We start from the raw sequence: 21,534 nt of genomic DNA, 5'->3' as shown, positions 1-21,534 counted from the left end.
GGAGAAGATCTTGGTTTGAGGCCAGCCTGTGAGAAAAGTTATCAAGACCCCATCTCAGTCAACAGACATATGCCTGTGATCCCAGCTAGAAAGGAAGAATAAATAGAAGGTTCATGGTCTAAGCCCAATTACTACCTGAAATATAACTAATGTGGAAAAAGACTGGAAGCCAGGTGGCTCATACCTGTAATCGAAATTACTCAGGAGGCTGAGATCTGAGGATCATGGTTCAAAGCCAGCCCAGGAAAGAAAGTCCATGAGACTCTATTCTCCAATCAACTACTCAGAAAAAGCTGGAAGTGGTGCTATGGTTTACATGATAGAAGACTAGCCTTGAACACATAGAGGCTCATGGTTCAAGCCTCGGGTCCAGGCCCCAAGTTCAAGCCCCAGAACTGGCAAAAAAAAAAACCAAAAAAACCAGGAGGCTAGAAATATGGCTCAAGAGGTAGAGTATCTGCCTAGCAAGTAGAAGGCCTGAGTTCAAACACTGGTACCAGCTAAAATAAAATAAAACATAAATATAAAGACATATGTCTAATGAGGCACACATTAGACAATAAGATTTGTTGGATGACTGAAAGAATCCTCCAGAATTATGGAGCCTGTAACTATCTCCAACTCAAAAATGAGGATATGGAGATTCAGGAAGGTTAAATTATGCGTCCAGAGTCTCTAAGGTAGTCAGAAGCAAGACTGAAATGTAGGCCCAGTCTAGCTCCAGGGCCAGCTCCAGGTAATCTGCAGGTACAGAAGCCTGCAGACAGCACAGAACCGATCAGCCCAAAGCTTAGCAAAATGTGGGTCTGTGCAGGAAGCCAGGAATTATGGTCAGTGACCATTCAAGCAGTAGGAGCTGGGAAGACCTATAGGATTGGAACCAAAGAAATATGTCAGAGTTAAGGAAAAAAATGCAAAAAGACTCAATTATTTGTTAGTTGGTCTTCTTAAAGAGATGAGATGTGATTGATATTAGAAAGTCGTGCCATGCCATTTCCCATGGTTTTATCTACAGAACAGGAAATGTGATATTTCAGAGATAGATGATAAGCTAATTACTCAAAATGTTAAGAATGCAGTATAAAATAGGAAGTGATTAGATCAATGTCAGAGGAAAACATTTGATTCAAAATGAGACTTTCAAAAACATCCTTGGCTCCATAAAATCCAATGAGGATGTTTTCCAGATTCCTCAGAGAATATAGCTGGGTGTGGTGGCACAGCTTGTACTCCCAGCTCCTGGGAGGCAGAGATGGCAGCAGGGAGGTATCATAGTCTGAGGCCAGTCTAGGCTAAAAGAAGTTCAGCGACTTCATGAGACTTTCCCTGTAAGAGAAGCAAAATGGCGGGCACGGTGCTGCATGCCTGTCATCCCCAGTGACATAGGGAAGCGAAAGTAGGAGAATAATATGAGACCCTATCTTAAAAACAGCCAAGGCGCTCTCTTCAGCTTTTGTTTGCCATCATGGTTACTGTGCCTTCCAGAGCTTCTCATCATGTCTTCTCACAAGACTTTCAGAATCAAGTGGCTTCTGGCCAAGAAACAAAAGCAAAATCGCCCCATTCCCCAGTGGATTCGGATGAAAACTGGTAACAAAATCAGGTACAACTCCAAGAGGGTTAGAGGCATGTCTCAAGGCATGTCCAAAAAAAAAACAAAACATAAAAATGCAAAGTAAAGAGACAAGAGTAAATAAAAACATTTTGTTAGCCAGGCACTAGTGGCTCATATTTGTACTCTTAGCGACTCAAGAGGCTGAGGTCTAGGGATCAATGGAGGACATGTGCACCAGCCTTGAATGAGAGCTAAGGGTCCTGAGTTCAAACCTGGTATTGGCATAAATAAATAAATAAATAAATAGTATGTGCATGTATTTGTCATGAGTAATTAGGCAAGAATCTTTTTTCAGTATTAATACTAAAGTAAATGAATAACAGTAATACTAATTAATCTACTTAACCACAACAGATTTTTTTTTTGCTGGTCCTGGGGCCAAGGCTCTGGCACTGAACCTCTCTGTGCTCAAGGTTAGTGCTCTACTACTTGAGCCACAGCACCACTTCCAGCTTTTTCTGAATAGTTTATTGGAGATAAGAATCTCATGGGCTTTCCTGCTCAGGCTGGCTTTGAACTGTGATCTTCCTTGCTGAGTAGCTAGGATTACAGGTGTGAGTCACTGGCACCTGGCAATTATTCTTAAATCAGACTTTAAAATACTGCAGACCAAAGTGACTTTGTTATCAAAATCTTATAACATTAAGATGAAATCTAAAACTCATTCATTCAACATTGATTCAAGAGCTATTTGTGGACAGGCTGCTCTGCAGTGGTCACAGTTGCCAGAACCAGTCTCTTGCCATGAAGAAGTCAGGAGAGGTCATGGAGCATGAGGCAATCAGCAAGTGCACAGAAAAATAGAGTAATTTCAGAGGGTTTAAAATGCCCAGAAGAAGCTGGGCACTGGTGGCTCACGCCTGTAATCCTAGCTAATCAGGAGGCAGAGATCTGAGATCTCGGTTTGAAGCCAGACTGGGCAAAAAAGTTCCCATGAGACTCTTCTCTCTAATTAACCACTCAAACACTGGAAGTAGCACTGTGGCTCAAGTTATAAAGCTCTCGCCTTGAGTATAAACAGGCTCAGGAACAATGCCTAGGCCCTTAGTTTAAGCCCCACACTGACAAAAGAAAAAAAAAAAAAAAAACAGAAGTGATGCACACAGGAGTGGGCAGCGGGCCATACTTGGATTTGACTGCAGGTGGTCTTTCTGAGAAGGTAGATCTCTGAGCTAAAATTCAGAATAGGGCTTCCAAAAATAATTACAACTGATTGTTTCTCCACAAATTTGCTTCTGGAATCTCCCATGTTGAACACATTGTCCAAGAGGTGATGCAATACATGAATTCAGTAATTTGTTGTTGGTGTTGGTAGTCAACGGGTTTGTACTCAGGGCCTGAGTGCTGTCCCTGATCTCTTTTTGTTCAAGGTTAGCGCTCTACCACTTTGAGCCACAGTGTCACTGCCGGTGGTTAATTGGGCATGAGTCTCATGGATTTTTCTGCCAGGGCTGGCTTTGAACCATGATCCTCAAATCTAAGCCTCCTAGGTAGCTAAGATTACATGTCTGAACCACCAGCCAGTAATTTTGACTCTAATCCTCTCCTTGCTCTCATGACCTTTTGGTGGACAAAAGAGGGAAAGGTTAGTAATGTATATGACACAGGGTTTCTACAAATCAATTAAAAAAGGAAATCAATGGAAAATTGGGCAAATGACAAGAATGACAACTTACAAATAGGAAACATCCTGAAAGCCAATAAGCAAAAGAGAAAATGCTCACATAGACAACCAAGAAATGTGCACTAAAACTACAAAATACCAAAGGTCATCCAGTATCGAGAATGGATGTTCTTGCATATTGTTGTTCAGACCTGGACAGGTAAAACCCTTTTAGGCCTTTAAATGAGTATACACCATGACTCAGCAACCAAAATCAATACTACAGAAATAGAGGCTAGAGCTACCTGTAACAAGGCTGTGGTGATGCTTGTTTTTTTTCTCTCTGATCCTGAGGATTGAACTCAGGGCCTGAGTGCTGTCCCTGAGCTTTTCAGCTCAAGATTACCACTTGAGCCACAGCTGTACTTTTGACTTTTTTTTGCTGGTTAATTGGAGTTAAGAGTCTGAAGGAGGGCTGGGAAGGTGGCTCAGTGGTAGAGCGCTTGCCTTGCATGCATGAGGCACTGGGTTTGATTCCTCAGCACCACATAAGCAAAAAGAAAAAAGCTGGAAGTGGCGTGGTGGCTCAAGTGGTAGAGCGCTAGCCTTGAGCTGAAGAGCTGAGGGACAGCGCCCAGGCCCAGAGTTCAGGCCCCAGGACCAGACCAAAAAAAAAAAAGTCTGAAGGACTTTTCCTACCTGGGCTGGCTTTGAACTGCTATCCTCACATTTCAGCCTCCTTTGTAGTTAAGATTACAGGCATGAGCCACACCAGCAACTAACTGGGTGGTAGCTTTTAGTGGTTAAATTTTAAAAATAGAAAAATATTCTATAAATCCATCAACAATACAAACGATAAACAAGTCAATGCTCAATATGGAATATGAAATAACTTGCAGCTACTGAAATGATAAGCTTTTATTTGCCTGACAAGTTGATAAGTTAAAGGAGAATCGAACAGTTATGTAAAAATTAAAATGTATCCCATTTTAGGTCTCATTGTACAAGCATAGAGAGAAGATTACAAGGACAGGTCAAACATTAACAACAGTCCCTCCACGGTTAGGGCTGCTGAGAGGAGGGAGAGGAGGATTTCCAGGTTTTTGTCATCCCTTTCTTTTGGAGGCAGGGTCTTGCCATATAGCCAAGGCGGATTCTCTTGCCTTGACCTCCCAAGTGCTGAGACTGTTTTACTTCATACATTTTTAATAAAGAAGACAAATTCCCTCTAGTAAGGAAACAGACTAACCTTTATCCCTGCCAGGAAAGGGACGTTTTCATTGGTAGATTTGGAAGGAGTACTATATCAGCTCCAAGATGGATTTGGGGGGGGCTGAGATGATGAAGCTTGGTGGTAAAGCATTTGCCCAACAAGCAAAACATTCTGGGGTTTAATCCCCAGTACAAAGGAGGAGGGGGAGAAGGAAGAGGAGGGAGAAGAAGATAAGGAGAAGGAGAAGGAGGAAGAAGAAGAGGAGGAAGAGGAGAGGAGGAGGAGGAGGAAGAGGAGGAAGAGGAGAAGGAGGAGGCTTTTCAGAAAACATACCCAATCAAAATGCAATTAAGTAATTATCAAACAATGGAAAGAGAAAATAGTGGGGCACCTCTGGCTCAGGTCTGTAATCCTAGCTATACAGGAAGCTGAGATCTGGGGAATCTTCATTCAATTAAGTCAGCCCAGACAGAAAAGTCCTTGAGGTTCCATCTCCAAAATAACCAGCCAAAAAAGCAGTGCTGAATATTTTGAATTCTAACATCAACAAATGCTGGCAGGGATCAGAGAAAAAGGAGCCTTACTGGGAATATAAATTAATACAACCACTCTGGAAAGCAGTCAGGAGGTTTCTTAAGAAAACTGAACATAGATCTTCCCTACAACCCAGCCATACCACTCCTAGGTATCTACCCTGAACATCCTGAACCAGGATACAAGGACACCTGCATTTCCATGTTCATTGCCACACTTTTCACAATAGCCAAGATACGGAAACAATCCAGGTACCCGCTAGTAGATGAACAGATCCAAAAAAATGTGGTGCCTATGTACAATGCAATTTTACACAGCCATTAAAAGAATAAAATAATGTCATTTACAGGGAAATGGATGGAACCAGAACCAATCATATTAAGTGAGGTAAGCCAAGATCAACAGACAAACGGCACCTGTTCTCCTGATATGCGGAAGTTAGATTTAAAATGCTTGGGGACATGACAAATCACACAGTGAAACCAATAGAGGATATAGTCTTAGAAAATCACCAAATTGTAATAACCAAACACCTCCTCATATGTATATAAAATAATATACATACTGAAATGCACTCCAAAGATAAGGAAACAAAGGACCTTTTCTTAATTTGTCATTTCATTTTCTGATGACTGTATTCTTTACCTCATATACAGTATATTCACATGCACATCTGATGGAAGGTGGGGGAGGGCATAGAATCAGTGGGAAAATGGGTGAAAAAGTGCAGCAGTGGAGCTCGCTGGCTGCACTGGACATTGGTGAAAGTGAACCACTCATTTGGTGGGCAGAGATGGGAGGGAGAGAAAGGGAGAAAATGAGGGAACAGTTGATAGTAAGCAAAAGGAAGTAAACGTAGTTATTACCTGATGTGTGTAAAGCTAACCTTACTGTATATCACCTCTAAAACAACACTAAAAGCAGGGCTGGAGGCATGGCTAAAGGGATAGCATGCCAGATAAACAAGCCAGCCAGGTTGACGCTGCATGCAGACATCAGTACCACCAAAAGAGAAAGGTGGAGGGAGTTCATGTAATATACCTTACTGAACTATATGTATGTGTGTGTCTGTATATACGTATATATGACTGATATTATAAATATATAGCCACTTTACGAAGCAGGCAGGAAGGAGAAAATAATTTGCATATACTGTAAGCATTTAAAGTCGAAGCACTTACTGAGAGGTCTGCAAAGGTAAACAGAAAAGAGAATCCACCATTTACAAATGGTGGAATGATATACTTTTACTCTCACTGAGAAGAGCTGCACATTAAGCAACGGATCCGAGGATCTGAGTTTGTAGCCAGCCTAGGGAGGGAAAGTCTCTTTTCTCCAACTATCCAATAAAACGTAGGAAGTGGCTCAAGTGATAAAGCTCTAGCCGAGAGTGAAAAGGCTGGGCATGCACACACAAGTGCACACGCGTAACCTGCTAAGGTCTTAAAGTCAGCGATTTGGGATATCTGTAAGCCTCCAGAAGTCACAGCACCACACAGCCCTTTGTTCTAGTTTGGCCCTCAGATCCAAACTCTGTCTGTGGCAGGATCTGCTTCAGTCCGCCTTAAACCCAACGGAAGTTCCAAGCAAGAACTCATGGGTTCCTGATTGGAACTTCCATGGGCCTTTGTGATAACTGACCTAGGCTGTTGCCACAGCACCCACGGGGCCTAGGGCTGGGTGGGGGGCTCCCACCCTGCCCTGAAGCTCAATCCGGCCTCCTAGCTCTTGCTGCACTTGCGACCTGTTGAGCAGCTGTGCATCTTCATCTCTAAGGTACCTGGTTTTCCTCTCCTCCCCGACCATCACCTCACCACCACTCTGCACTCTACCTCCTACCTAACTCCCAAGCTCAGTGGGCTCTTCTCAGGCTAACCAGCTCCTTCCATCTTCTTGCCTCAGACCTTTCTCACCCCCGGGCTGACTCCTTCACACCACCTTTTTTCTTTCTTCTGCTGGGCACTAGCTCTCCCTAACACACTGCCCTCCTCCTCCCTCACGCCTCCTTCTGCCCCCAGCCACTCTTTTCTCTCCATCCTCTCTCATTCCTTACTCCCTCACTCTCTGCTTTCTTCCCACCAGTGGAGCTGGGTCAGTTCAATCTAAGGATCATCACAGGGCTTAGGGGAAACAAACGAACAATGGCTTCTTCACGAAAGATGGCTTCTTCACGAACAATGGCTTCTTCACGAACAATAGCTAATTCACGAATAATGGCTTCTTCTCATGGATGGAATCTAAGCACAAGAAGTTCATGGGGGCTTCGAAGTAATAGGAGCATAATAAAAAAGAAAGATATAGAAGAACTAAAGAAAGAAGTGGACATGGTAAAAAAAAAACACCCCAAACAAATGGCCCCCCAAAACGCTCCCCTTAACCTTGCCAGCCTTTTAGCATCTTACCTTGAGAACAAATCACGCAGGCCCTAGATGTCCTCTTCTGTCTTGTATCCCCCCCCACAAATGACCTGTGGTCACCACTTCCCCATCAGTGACTCTACTGTCCCCTCAGGATGACCACAAACTAACGTTGGAAGAGCTGAGTGCCAAGTACTCTGTGGACCTGACTCAGGTGAGTAGGGAAAGGAGGTAGAAGGTCTCCAGCTCTGACTTGGGCTGCGACAAACAAGGTGAGAAATCAAGTCCCCTAGCTTCACTGGATTTGAACCTGGCCTAGCCTAGGTCCACAGGACATGATAATGATAACTACCCTGAAGAGAGTTTAGGATTATATAATGCAGTAAGAAAGGTTTAGAACTGTTTCTCTCAAATGTTTTATCCCAAGTCCTCTTACACTCATCATTTATCCAAACACCCTGACATTTTTTTCCTTTGTGCTACAATTTATCTGCAGATACCATATTAAAAATTAAAATTCAGGAATTTAAAAAATGGTTCCTAACCCATTTAAAAATAACAAGAGTGGGCTAGGAATGTGGCTCAGTGGTAGAGTCTTTGCCTAGCATGCATGAAATCCTGGGTTCAATTCCTCAGTACCACATAAACAGAAAAAGCCGGAAGTGACACTGTGACTCAAGTGGTAGAGTGCGCTAGCCTTGAGCACAGAGAGGCTCAAGGACAGTGCTCAGGTCCCGAGTTCAAGCTCCAGGACCAGCAAAAATAAACATAAATAAATAAATAAAAATAAAACAAGAGAGCTAAGGGCATAATTCAAGAAGCCCTGGGTTTAATTCTCAGCACTACAGTAAACAAACAATTACAATCATACATACTTGTCATACATGCTAAGATCTGACTTGAGGTCTTAATCATGTTCTACCACTGAGCTTCATCCCCAGTTCCTACTCTTAAGAGTATCTGCAAGGTCCTATGTTGAACCCCCAGGGTTGTAAAATGTGAATAAAAAAGTGAATAAAAAAACAAGTGGTAAGTTTCTTACAAATAAGTATCACTATTATTTGGGGAAGGAGGCTGGGAATAGCAGTGCATGCCTGCAATCCCAGCTACTCAGAAGGTGGAAATAGGAGGATCTTAATTCTAAGGCTGCCCAGGCAAAATATAAGACTCTATCTGAAAAACCAATGAAAAATTAAAGCAGTAAAGCACAAGTGTAAGACCCTGAATTCAATCCCCAGCACTGACCCCCCCTCCAAAAAAAGATTTAAATTAATATGTTTTGAAACATATATATTTAGAACAAAAAGTGTCATGTTTTTGCAAAGCTCTTTAATGTCTAGTGGTTGTTTTTTTTTAAAGGAAGACACTTAAGAGTCTCATATCTTTTCTCTATTATATTTACTGATATGCAACCTCTAGAAAATCCTGTGTGGTAGCTTTCTGTCACTGTGCAAATAGCACTGTGGTAATAGTATCAAAGGAGAAAGGATTTCCTTTGGTTCACAATTTCAGAGGTTTCAGTCCATGGTCACTGGCTCTGTTGAAGGAGAAAGGATTTCCTTGGGTTCACAGTTTCAGAGGTTTCAGTCCATGGTCACTGGCTCTGTTGAAGGAGAAAGGATTTCCTTGGGTTCACAGTTTCAGAGGTTTCAGTCCATGGTCACTGGCTCTGTTGTTAATGGGCCTGTGTTGAGGCAGAGCATCCTAACAGAGCATGTGGTAGGACAGAGCAGCTCACTTCCTGGCAGATGAGAGGCAGAGAGAACAAGGAAGCAAGGTCCCAATATACCCTGCAAGACTGCCCCCTTCAAATGACCTACTCCTTTAACTAGGCCCTACTTCCTAATGCTGCCCCCTGCCGCCTCATTTAAGATTCAAATCATAATATCTTCCATACACTCAGGCTTTTCTGTTTGGTTGAGTTGATTTTGTTGTTGTTTTGTATAGCCTAGATCTTGCTCTGTAGCCCAGATTCTTCTGGAACTTGAAATCCTCTTGTCTCTGCCTTCTGAGTATGAGATTATATGTTGGAATACCACCACACCTGACCAACTGTATATTCTTGAGAATGAAAGAGAAAAGGACAATGACTTATAATTATGAATAGCCCTTGACCTATGGGCCTCCCCACCAGTCTTTTGGATCCCTTGGGAGTTCCCCTACCCGGAGGGTTGGTTGGGAAATGGCTGAAGGAGATTGGTAGAGTCTATTATCATGTCTATTTAGAAGGGAAAACATATAAACTTGTATATTTATGCATTCCTGCCTTTAGGCATTTGTTTGTTTACTTGATTTTTTGTTTTCCAAGTTTGAGAGACAAAGTATAGATGTCACTTTAATATGTAACATTACATATTACAGATCATTACAACATTGGTCTTGCACATATTATTTCTCTATATTTTTCTCACTCGCCCTAATTAAAGACAGGTATTATTCTTGTTTCACGTTGGTATTCTCAGCACCTAGTACAATCTTGGCCACAAAAATAGATATAAACAATGATATTATATGGATACAATAAATAGATCATATATTGATCCATAAACAATAATAAGCTTCTTAACAGACTACTAAATGAGATCCTTCTATAATGAAAGTATTTAAAATCTATCTTATCTAGGAAGAACTTCCAGATTAATGTTCTAAAGGTGACGTTAGTCGGCACTATCCTGAGGTTCAAAATGTCAGGATGCTCTTTTCTGTAATTATCTTTTTTTCCCCACAGCTATTTTCCATCCACCCCTATTTCTTCTCTCTACAGGGCCATAGCCCAGAAAAGGCAAGAGAAATCCTCCTTCGAGACGGACCAAATACACTGACCCCACCCCCCAGCACTCCAGAGTGGTTCAAATTCTTAAAACAACTGTTTGGTGGCTTCTCTCTCCTGCTGTGGACTGGCGCCATTCTCTGCTTCTTGGCCGATATAGTCCAGTACCATTTTAAGGATGAACAGACCAGAGATAATGTGAGTCTGTTTAGTTAATATTGGCCATTCCAGTCTCTGCTCAGACCCTGAAACTCTTCTGCTCAGTGGCTGAGCCAAAATCCCTTAGTTCTGCACTTTCTAAGGAAGTCATTAGTCCATCTTGGTACCTTTAGTCTTCTATCTAGAAATCTCTGAGAGGGTGTGATTAATCCCAGAGATGTCCTCTCCCTTGATGATCTTCCCAAGTGACCATCAAAACCCTTTCCCCTCTCCAGAACTTCCCGTCTTTATTTCCCCTCCTCTTGCCCCCTTCTTATCTGCCTCCAATCTATGAATAGGCTATTCTGAAGAGAAAGAGTCAGACCTTCTTGGACCAGGAATTTTTCTGCACTTACAGTTAAGGGTTCATTCACAAGGAAACAAGTGTGCCAGCCCTCTTTCAGATTTTTCTCTGCCCTCCAACTCAGTCCCATAGTTTCTTCTACCTTACTGTTTTCTTTTCGAGCTCATTTGCTAAGGACAAAGAGGAGAAAAATACCTTCCTGATGAGCCTTCCTTTCCCCATCCCTAGCTGTACCTGGGCATCGTACTAACTGCCGTGGTCATCATAACTGGCTGCTTCTCCTATTATCAGGAGGCCAAAAGCTCCAAGATTATGGAGTCCTTTAAGGACATGTTGCCACAGGTAGGACTGATATGGGAGGATCTAGTGAGTGGAAGCATAGAATGCGAATAGTTATTGGGGGTCTTGAAGAATTATAGTTTACAATGAGTGAGTTGAGTGAGGTTGTTGATGAGGGGCGGGGCGGGGGGGGGCAGGTACCAGGAAAAGTTTTCCTGAGAAAGACATAATGTCACCCAAAAGTAGCTAGTCTAGAAGACACAACCAGAATTTAATGAGGAAACATGATTTACAACCCAAATGACAATATTCCAAGAATAATCCAAGGCCGGACTCTTCCAATGACATTAAAAATGATAAACATCTGTGGGAAATTTTCATTTTAGCATGCTAAAGAAATAGTGCTTAGTCCAAGATCTGATTCCATGCTGAAGGAGAAAATATGTGTCAAAAGATATTTTAGAGTCAATTAACAAAACTAGATTATAGAAGATAAATTTATTTTTTTTGGGGGGTCCGGTCATGGAGCCTGAACTCTGGGCCTGGACGCTGTCCCTCAGCTCTTCAGCTCAAGGCTAGCGCTCTACCACTTGAGCCAAAGTGCCACCTCTGGCTTTTTGCTTTTTGCTTACGTGGTGCTGAGGAATCGAACCCAGGGCCTCATGCATGCAAGGCAAGCACTCTACCACTGAGCCACCTTCCCAGCCCAACAAAGATAAATTTTAAAAGCCAGCCCAGGCAGGAAAGTCCGTGAGACTCTTATCTCCAATTAACCACCAGAAAATGGGAAGTGGGCTGTGGTTCAAGTGGTAGAGCACTCGCCTTGAGCTGAAGAGCTCAGAGAGAGCTCCCAGGCCCAGAGTTCAAGCCCTGTGACCAACAAAAACAAAAAGGTAAATTTAAGTATTGTGTCCATGAGAAACTTACTAAAATTGATCTGTGTATTGTGGTTACAGAAGAGAATGTCCTGATTCTTGGGAAATGCACACTGAAACACTTAAGGTCAATGATTATAATGTATGTAACTTTAAATAGATCAGGAAGAATAAAAATATACCCATACCTCCTCCTACATACATGCAAAACAAAGGACAAAACAAACAAGGTAAAATTTTTATAGGTGATTAGACAAAGGTTATATAGGTGTTCCTTATTCTATTTCCATTATTACAACTTTTCTGAACTGTTGAGATTATTTTCAAATAAAAAACCTTAAAGGTACATAGAAACAATGTGCTAGTAGATAGTGTTTCCTGAGCACAGGTGTGGAAACTTGTAAAATGACAGCTTCCACAATTTCTCAAGAGCATTATCATGTTCTAGCATTTGAGCCTTGGATTGTCTTTTCCTTTTAGAATCAATGTAATTTTTTCCCTTGGGTTAGAGTTTTAGCAAGGTAGTATTTTGGTAATTTTAAAGTAGAAGCTTGGAGATTTCTAGTGACATTTTGCTGACAGGCAATTCCAAGTTTATTTATTTGTGTGTTTCTTTTTGTTTTTTGCATTTCATTGTCCATCTATGCACACAATGCCTCAATCAGACTCTCTCCCTTCCTCACTCTCCCTCAGCCCCGTACCCCTTTCCCAAACCATCTCAACATTCACTGACGTGGAACAACATATTCTTTGTCTCAAGTCTATGGCTGAGCTGGTGCTCAGACCATGCTCAGACCAGAGCATGCTTGATGAGCTAAGGTGATCTCATGCTCTTGTCGAGGGTCTCAGCTGAGATGACTGGGACAGCTGGGTCCTTTCTCCTCTGGTCTCTCTTCTAAAGAGATTAGCTCAGCCTCGTACATAGGAGTGCTAAGGAGTTCTTAGCAACCACAGGACAAGCCCCAAATGAAAATGCTTTGTAAGTCTACATCACATTCACTAATGTCCTAGGAACCAAAGCAAGTCACATGGCCAAGTCTAGTTTTAGGAGTAGAGATGTTGACCCCACCCCTTGCTTAGAAGACCACCAGTCACATTGCAAAGGATAGGCAAGATGATCAAGGTAGGAATGCATAGTCCACCAAACACCCCCTTTAAGACTATCATTGTGGGTGACACAGCTTAAATAAGAGTCCCAAGGAAGAAGCCAGGTATAGGAAGGCAGGAGCAGAATGGGAGACGAGAAAGCTTTAGAAACAACTCTGCACTGTTTTCCTACAGCAAGCTATGGTAGTTCGAGGAGGAGAACAGATGCAAATCCATGTAAGAGATGTGGTAGTGGGAGACATAGTGGACGTGAAGGGTGGAGACCAAATCCCTGCTGACCTCCGGCTTATCTTAGCACAAGGGTGTAAGGTAAGGAGAAAAATCCACCGATGGGCTCAAGCATGGTCTTAAGGTGTGGTATTAGAAATGAACTTATCTGCCAGGCGCTGGTGGCTCACACCTGTAATCCTAGCTACTCAGGAGGCTGAGATCTGAGGATCGCGGTTCAAAGCCAGCCTGGGCAGGAGAGACCGTGAGACTCCTATCTCCAATAAACCACCAGAAAACCGGAAGTGGCGCTGTAGCTCAAGTGGTAGAGCGCTCGCCTTAAGCTGAAGAGCTGAGGGACAGCGCCCAGGCCCAGAGTTCAAGCCCCACGACCGACAAAAAAAAAAAAAAAAAAAAGAAATGGACTTATCTAGAGAAAATAGGATCTTATTACTCAAAACCTTAAGAAGTGATGAGTATGAATTTGAAGTTGGAGTCAAGATGCATACATTGTTTCTGAAATATAGATGAGGATGATGAGGATGATGGTAGGATATGATAGGATATGATGATAATGATATATATGTTTTCTTTATAAGTTAATCTGCCTTTTTCCTCGTGGTCTCCTTCCTTTCCTTCTCAGGTGGACAATTCATCCTTGACTGGGGAGTCCGAGCCCCAGAATCGCTCTGCTGATTTCACTCATGAGAACCCGCTAGAGACCAAAAACATCTGCTTCTTCTCCACCAACTGTGTGGAAGGTGAATATTCTATCATAAGTAGCATAGATTCAAAAGCAAACATGGAAACAAAAAAATGTTTTCGGACCCTCTGTCTTCCAAAGTAAGAACTGGAATTCTAGCTTTCAATCATTCATGGGCACTATGACCCTTGTTGCGAGATGCAGGCCACACCTATATTTGCACAAAGATTTTTGCTCATAGATTTTTGGGGATTAAACAAGATGTATATAAGAAGCTTAGCACAAGATTTATACACTGCAAGTGGTCTATCACTGTCAGCTATTATTGCAGCTAGTAAATGGACTGTGAGTTTGCTGTGTGCTGAAAAGTGACTCAGAAAAGAAGAAAATAATTTATCCCTAATTGGGTCATTCTTCTCTAAGGTAAGTCTTAACTTCTGTTTCTGTAAGAAAGGATATTGGGTTTAGAAATTTGAGTTATCAAAGGTCCACCCAGACTTTGACCATCCAACTTGGGCTTTGCTTTTAGAATATACAGTATTCTTGAACCAGGAAGGCAGTTCTGACCTATGGTAACAAAGGATTCAAAAATCATCATGGCGGGGCTGGGAAGGTGGCTCAGTGGTAGAGTGCTTGCCTTGCATACATGAGGCCCTGGGTTCGATTCCTCAGCACCACATGAGCAAAAAGAAAAAAAGCCAGAAGTGACGCTGTAGCTTAAGTGGTAGAGCGCTAACCTTGAGCTAAAGAGCTGAGGGATAGCGCTCAGGCCCAGAGTTCAGGCCCCACGACCGGACCCCCCAAAAAAAAAAATCATCATGGCATTCTCTCCTTTGCTCTCTCCCTTTAAGGAGTCATGAAAACTTAAGGAATACACTTGAAAACCATTATTCATGTTTAATAATAAATGTTTTAGTTTCTACAAATAGCTCCTTTTTTGTTTTGTATCTACAAATAGATATCTTCTTGGATGTACTATGTCAAATGCTAGAAATGTTTTCTGATGCTCACAATGTTGCACAGCAGGTACATATTATCTTTTTTCACACATGAAAGAGTAAAATTCAAGGAAATTGCATGCTCCCCATATCCATTAACACAAGTCAAAGAAAGGAGGAGGATCAGAGATTCTCATACATGCCTGTCTCCAGAGTCTTCCCAAGGCCCTAAAAGATTGCTAATAGTCTTCCTTAAAACTAAGTTATTTAATTTGAAAATACCTCCAAGAGTTACATGGGCTGAATAGACTATAAGGAAGATTCAATCTGAAAATAAAATACTTAATAAAAAACAAAAAATACTTGATTTGTCAGAAAAAGAAAAAGCAAGTTAGCAAGATTTCTCCCCAAACACTAAACGTCTGCTACCACGTTGAAATAAGAAGTTTGCTCAGATGTGTTCTTCTGAAGCAGGTTTTGTTTTTGTTTTTGTCAATCATGGGGCTTGAACTCTGGGGCCTGGGTACTGTCCCTCAGCTCTTCAGCTAAAGGCAAGTGTTCTACCACTGGTTTTCTGCCTGAGCTTTGAACCACAATCCTCAAATCTCAGCCTCCTGAGTAGCAAGGATTACATGCATGAACCACCAGCACCCAGCTGAAGCAGGCTAAGCACATGCTGCAGATAAAAGGGCTGGGAAGGAGTAGGTAGTGGCCCTCTATCTGGGAAACAAAAGTCTTTCTGGGTAGAGTAGGATTTAATAGAAGACTAGAAGAACTCAAAGTGTAGTTAAGAGGGTTGAGCTGGACTGGAGGAGCTCTTGACTGCTTTTAGTTGTTGCTGTTCGTTTGTTTGTTATTGTTTTTGTTTGTTTTTGCAGCCCTGGGGATTGAACTCAAGATGTCATGCTTTCAAGGCCGGCGACCTACCACTTTCAGCCATGCCTCCAGCCCCTTCACTTCCACTAGTAAATTTGCTTAGACTAGTTTACAAACAAGTAGACAAGTGTCACCTTCACCCGTGCCTCCTTTCATCACCCGGACCTTGATGGATCTGTGATACAATGCTTCTCTTCAGGTCCCTTGATGGATCTGATACAATGCTTCTCTTCAGGTCCCTTTTCTTCTAGGGAGCCTAAGTTATTTCTTTGAAAATATACGGAAGGCGTATGAAGTCAGTCTGGCCTGAGATTAAGATGCTTGGCCTTCTCAATCTTCCCCACCTCCCTGCACACTGGGATTCGTTATTGAATCTCATCTGTCCAACCATGGGAAACTCCTAACAGATGGAATGAAAAGGAAAAACTAAGCTAAACATGATATAGAATGCACACAGGTGGCACAATAGCTGTTACACCCACTCCATAAAAAAAAAAGAAGCGAAGCCTTTAGCATTTCTCAATTACTTTAGTATCTTCCTGAGATGCAAAAACAAGATGTTTCTGTCAACAGTCTAAAGGTCATCTGCAGGGTTAGGAACCTTTCCAGAACATCCCCTCCATATAGATAAACACAAAATAAATAGAACTTCATCTTCAAATGCAAATTGCTAAAGGTGACCTTGGAAATAGAGACCCATCTCCCTCGTACCGCCCCCCACCCCCCCACCCCCGAGATGTGATGATTCTGGGACCTGCTAGACTAGTGTTAGCCCTACTAAGTCACATGTAGGATTATTTTATTTGTCCTTCTGGAGACCCCTCAGTTCATCTGAATGAAAGAATGGACTTTTAGTGCTTCCTATGTGCCTAACTCTGTTAGCTCTTGTAAAATGAAAACATTCACCCTCACAGCATGTTGGTGCTCTCGTCCCATTTTAAATATGAGGAAGCCATATTTAAAATCAGGGTAATTAATTTTCCCCAGGGAAAAAGAACTAGCAGTTTGGAAACTTGAATTTCCAGCTCTGAGTCATTCTGCTTCTAACGTAGTACTTCCATATGATCCTTTCCTGAATGATTCTTACAACTTCAATGGTAGGAACTTCCATCATTATGATAACGCAGAAGAATTAATTTAAACAAAAGGCCTTATCCACTCATTTCAAGCATCAGATTGGTGAAACACACTTGCGTCAAGGCAAAATCATATCCAAGTAATTTGCCCTTCTGACTCTAGGCGCAGTGCTGCTGATGAGAAGGGGCTCTAGAAGCATGGGAGCCCAGCTGTCATGGCCTTAGCTACCCAGCAGAGGTCAGACTGGCTCTTGCCAGCAAAGCAGGGAGGGGGCTCAGGTTAGGCAGGGCTTCTCAACTAACTACCGACTGACCTTTGGACTTAGAAAAAGCTCTGTTGTAGGAGAAAAAGAGGACGGCTGTCCTATATAGTGAAGGCCATTTAACAGCATTTCTGGTTTCTACCCATTAGCTACCAGTAGCAGACCCCTCCCATCCTAAGTGGGACAATCACAATGTCCCCAGATAGTGTCAAATGTCCCAGGAGAGGACACAACTTTCTCCCAGCTGAGAATGCACTGGAAGAAAACAAGATGTGGGCACAAAGGGCTTCCCTGTGAGAGTAACTACCATTCCTGTGGCTCTGAAAACTATTCATATCCCCAAAACTATTCCTATTCTGTTTAACAAAATAAGAAATATACAGGAGGCTAAACATATTCTAGTTAAGGGTCTTTTTGACAGTGAAGGCAACTAGACAATAAAATTGGGTGTTTCTGAAGCATTGTGAGATATCTTCAGAGATTTTTCCAACTTGTGGACCCTTATTTATTTATTAACTAAATATGTTCATATTTATTAACTAAATAAGAGCATAGAGTGCAATGTCTTCTCAGAGAGCCTTGTAGTAGTTCTACTTTGATTTTGGACCATGGACAGCTCTCTCTCTCTCTCTCTCTCTCTCTCTCTCTCTCTCTCTCTCTCTCTCTCTCTCTCTCTCTCTCTCTCTCTCCTCTCTCTGACTAAAACAGGCCTTCCTAGTTCAGACTTGCAACATCTGGGTTCACCGTCTTACAAAAAAATGAAAAAACAATTCTATCTATCTGCCTTTCACATTGAACACCGAGCCCTTCTGTGTGCAATGTATGAGGATTTCCTTTAACGACCAATTCTCCAGCAGCCATCAACAAGAGGTCCTGTAATTCAGTTCCCTAAAGTGATAGTGTCTGCCCAGAGATGCCATCCATCAGATGAGGGAGCAGCCCCATAGGACTGTGTCCACCTCAGACTCCAATCCAAGTAGTAGGTCATCATCTATACTTCTCACCGACCAGGGAGGAATCTGGCTCTGTGGATCCTAGAACCTTTCCCTTGGGCTCAGATCATTTGCTAGGACTGCTCATACACTCACAGAAACACCTGATCTGCATTTTCTTATTTATTAGAGAGGATATTGCAAAGGGTACCTAAATGGCCAGATGGAAGACATGAATAGGGTGTGGTAGTGAGCAGGGGTATGGCGCTTCCATGTCCCTCCTGGCCTTTCTGCATGGTCACCAGCTAGAAGCTTCCAAATCTAGTCTATGGGGATTTTTTTTTACAGAGACTTGATGGATTATATCATTGGCCACTGGCGCCTGTGTCCGTTAGTGTTCTGTCCTTGGGACAAAATACGAGAGATAAATAATTTATTCTGAGGAAGGATTTATTTTGGTGCACAGTTTCCAAAGTTTCAGTCTATGGTCACTTTGTCCCATTGCTTTGGGCCTGTGACAAGGCAGAGCATCATTGTGAGGAGTACCATGTTAGGGCAAAGCTGCTCACTTCATGGTGGCTAGAGGAGAGGAGAGGGAAGCGGGGAGGAGAGGGAAAAGGATGGGAGGAGAGGAGGGGTCCTAATATACCCTTCTAGGGCACACTCCTAATGACCTATGTTCTCTATTAAAGTTTCTACCACCTCCCAATAGCACTAACAGCTGGGGACCAAGACTTCAAAACATCAATCTTTGGGAGACCTTCCAGATAGATTATAATAGTGTCTGTCCCTTTCTCAGAGGTCAGGCAGTGGAGCTGAAAGCTCAAACCTCTAATCACACGGGCGGTTTCCCCTGGCAACCAGCTCTTAAATGTGTCTATCCAAGAGCACACCAAGAACTGCTTCATCAAAACAAAATATTCAGCTGTAGCTGGTGTTTATACCCCTTGCTACTCAGGAGGGTTATAGGCATATATACACACCTGAGGATCATGGTTCACCCAGCTTAGGCCAAAAAGTCTGTGAGAGTCTTATCTACAATTAACCATCAAAAAGCATATAGCTTTTTGGAGCTATAGCTCAAGTGGCAAAGCCTCAACCTTAAGAAAAAAAAAGCCATGTGAGCATGAGGTTCTGAGTACACCACCCCAGTACTGGCACCAAATAGGTGTGTGTGTGTGTGTGTGTGTGTGTGTGCGTGTGTGTGTGTGTACTTCTCACCCGTGGATTTCTAAGGGATTTAGGAGCTCTGTGTCAGACACTCGTATCACTCAGGAAATTACAAAGGTCTTTTAAAGATCTACTATTAGGACAAAAGTTTTCCCTAGCAACTCTATCTATATGGGTTTCAAGAGTTTCATCAGGAAAAGGAGACAATAATGGTATTTCTATGTATTTCACTATCACAGCATCACATATACTTTTATCCACAGGAACAGCCCGGGGCATTGTGATTGCTACAGGAGATGCCACAGTGATGGGCCGAATTGCTTCTCTGGCATCAGGCCTGGAGACTGGAAAGACTCCCATTGCTATTGAGATTGAACACTTCATCCAGCTGATCACAGGAGTAGCCGCCTTCCTTGGTGTCACTTTTTTCATTCTCTCACTTTGCTTGGGCTACAACTGGCTGGAAGCAGTCATTTTTCTAATTGGCATCATTGTGGCTAATGTGCCTGAGGGGCTTCTGGCCACTGTCACTGTAAGTAGACAAGGGTGGCCTTGGGACAGAAAGGAAACAACCCAGGGAAATGAAGTCCTTAGTATTTTTTTTTTGTGTTGTTGCAACTTGCAAGTGCAGCGCATGCCTGACATGCGTGTCAGAAATAATTTAGCTCCCAATATTACATGGACCTTGTCACCACCTGTTTTCTGGTGTCTGCTCTTTTTCTCCAGTGAGAGAGGAAGCAAGTGCCAATGGAAATAGAAAAAGAGTTCTATTCTTGCCTGTACTGGCTATGAATTTAGCCAAATCTCTTAATATCTCCAGGCCTCTATTATTTATCTTACTTGTAAAGTAATATTTAGACTTATGGAGTCCTACTGGAAAGAATGTCAAAGGCTACATAAATTCAACACTTGAGCCAACACTGAATATCCTCTATAAAAATCCACGTTAGAGGATTTACTTTCTGGTAATGGGAAACACATTCATGAATGGTTGCCTTAGCCCATTTCCTTGCTGTTTGTCCCAGGTAACTTTAATTGTATTGAGCAGCAGTTTCTCCATCCTAGTTTTACCAACTTAGGAACCAAAATAAGTTTCTCTTTTTCCTACAATCTAATCATTTCATTTATTTTAAATAAGCATACATTAATTGTATAAGGGTTTCACTATAGTGTTTCCATAGATGTGTATAGGTGTTTTAATTAAATCTGTCCCCTCCCTCATACTCTCTTAACTCCTCACCTTTTCACCATTTTTCAAATAACATTTAATGGGTTTCATTATGGTATCTTCATATATGTATATATAATGTACATCAAGTATGTTCACTGCTCCCACCCACACACTCTTCTATCCTATTCCCTACTCTCATGAATTCTCACCCCTAAACAGTCTCTCTTGCATTCCCATGGCCCATTATTATTATTATTGTCATTGTTATCATTCTAGGTCTAAATTCTGCATATGGGTCAAAGCATGCTATAACTGGCTTTTTGAGCTTTGCTTATCTCAATATGATGATCTCCAGTTTTATCCATTTTCTTGCAAACAATATAATTCATTCTTTTTTTGGCTGAATACATACTCCATTCATTGGTTCTTGGTTACCAAGGCTGCTTCTACACAGTGGATGTTGTTAACAGTGTTGCAATAAGCATGGGTCTGTGGATATCTCTCTCTACATTGACTAACATTCCTCAGGATATATGCCCAAGAATGGAAGAGTGGGGTTACACGATACATTTACTTCTGGCTTTCTGATAAACTACTATACTGATTTTCATAGTGGTTGTTCTCACTTACATTGTCACTGACAGTGTATAAGAGCTCCTATTTCCCTTCACCTCACCGGCAGTGAGATGAAATCTCAGCACTATTTTGCTTTGAATTTCCTTGACAGCTAATGATGTTGAACATTTCTCCGTGCATGTATTAGCCATTTGTACTTCTTTGTTCTGAGAACTGTCTCTTCAGTTCATTTGCCTATTCATTAATTGGGTTGTTCTTTGAATGTTCAAATTTTGAGTTCTTGTATATTCAGGGTATGATTTCTTTATACAATAAATACCTTGCAAATGTTCCTCCCTTCTATGGGTTGCCTTTCATTCTGGTAATATGGATCGATTTTTATTATGATATAATCCCATTTGTGAATTCTTGCTATTATTTCTGGGTATTAAGATCCTATTCAGAAAATAATCTTTAAGTATTTCCCCTACAATTTTCTGTTGTTTAAAAGTTTCAGGTCTTACATTAATATCTTTAATTCATTTTGAATTTATTTTTGTTTAATGTGGGAGATGCCAGTCTAGTTTCAGTCTTCTACATATGGATATCCAGTCTTCCCAGCACCATTTGTTGAAGAGGCTGATTTTTCCCTCCAGCATATGTTTTTAACACCTTTGTCAAATAGTAAGGTGGCAGAAGCTGGGAACCAGTGGCTTACACCTGTAATTCTAGCTACTCAGGAGGCTGGGATCTGAAGATTGCGGTTCAAAGCTAGCCCAGGCAGGAAA

At 42.0% G+C, this 21,534-nt stretch overlaps 1 protein-coding gene across 2 annotated transcripts in view; it reads left to right on the top strand.

Moving 5' to 3' along the window:
- Positions 1–6,636: 6,636 nt before the first annotated feature.
- Positions 6,637–21,534, top strand: part of Atp1a4 (ATPase Na+/K+ transporting subunit alpha 4) — a 40,141-nt gene continuing 25,243 nt past the window's right edge. For both annotated transcript variants that reach the window (XM_070000292.1, XM_070000291.1), the window contains exons 1-8: positions 6,637–6,741; positions 7,048–7,292; positions 7,477–7,536; positions 10,087–10,290; positions 10,823–10,936; positions 13,030–13,164; positions 13,706–13,823; positions 19,284–19,552. In XM_070000292.1, coding sequence (XP_069856393.1) covers positions 7,107–7,292; positions 7,477–7,536; positions 10,087–10,290; positions 10,823–10,936; positions 13,030–13,164; positions 13,706–13,823; positions 19,284–19,552 — 1,086 coding nt within the window. In that variant the 5' untranslated portion in view covers positions 6,637–6,741; positions 7,048–7,106. The remainder of the gene's footprint in view (positions 6,742–7,047; positions 7,293–7,476; positions 7,537–10,086; positions 10,291–10,822; positions 10,937–13,029; positions 13,165–13,705; positions 13,824–19,283; positions 19,553–21,534) is intronic.

Source organism: Dipodomys merriami, unplaced genomic scaffold (assembly GCF_024711535.1).
Source record: "Dipodomys merriami isolate MVZ:Mamm:240054 unplaced genomic scaffold, mDipMer1.0.p SCAF_56, whole genome shotgun sequence".
NCBI lineage: Eukaryota > Metazoa > Chordata > Mammalia > Rodentia > Heteromyidae > Dipodomys > Dipodomys merriami.
Note: the sequence above shows the minus strand (reverse complement) of the source record. Positions and strands in the feature narration are given on the sequence as shown.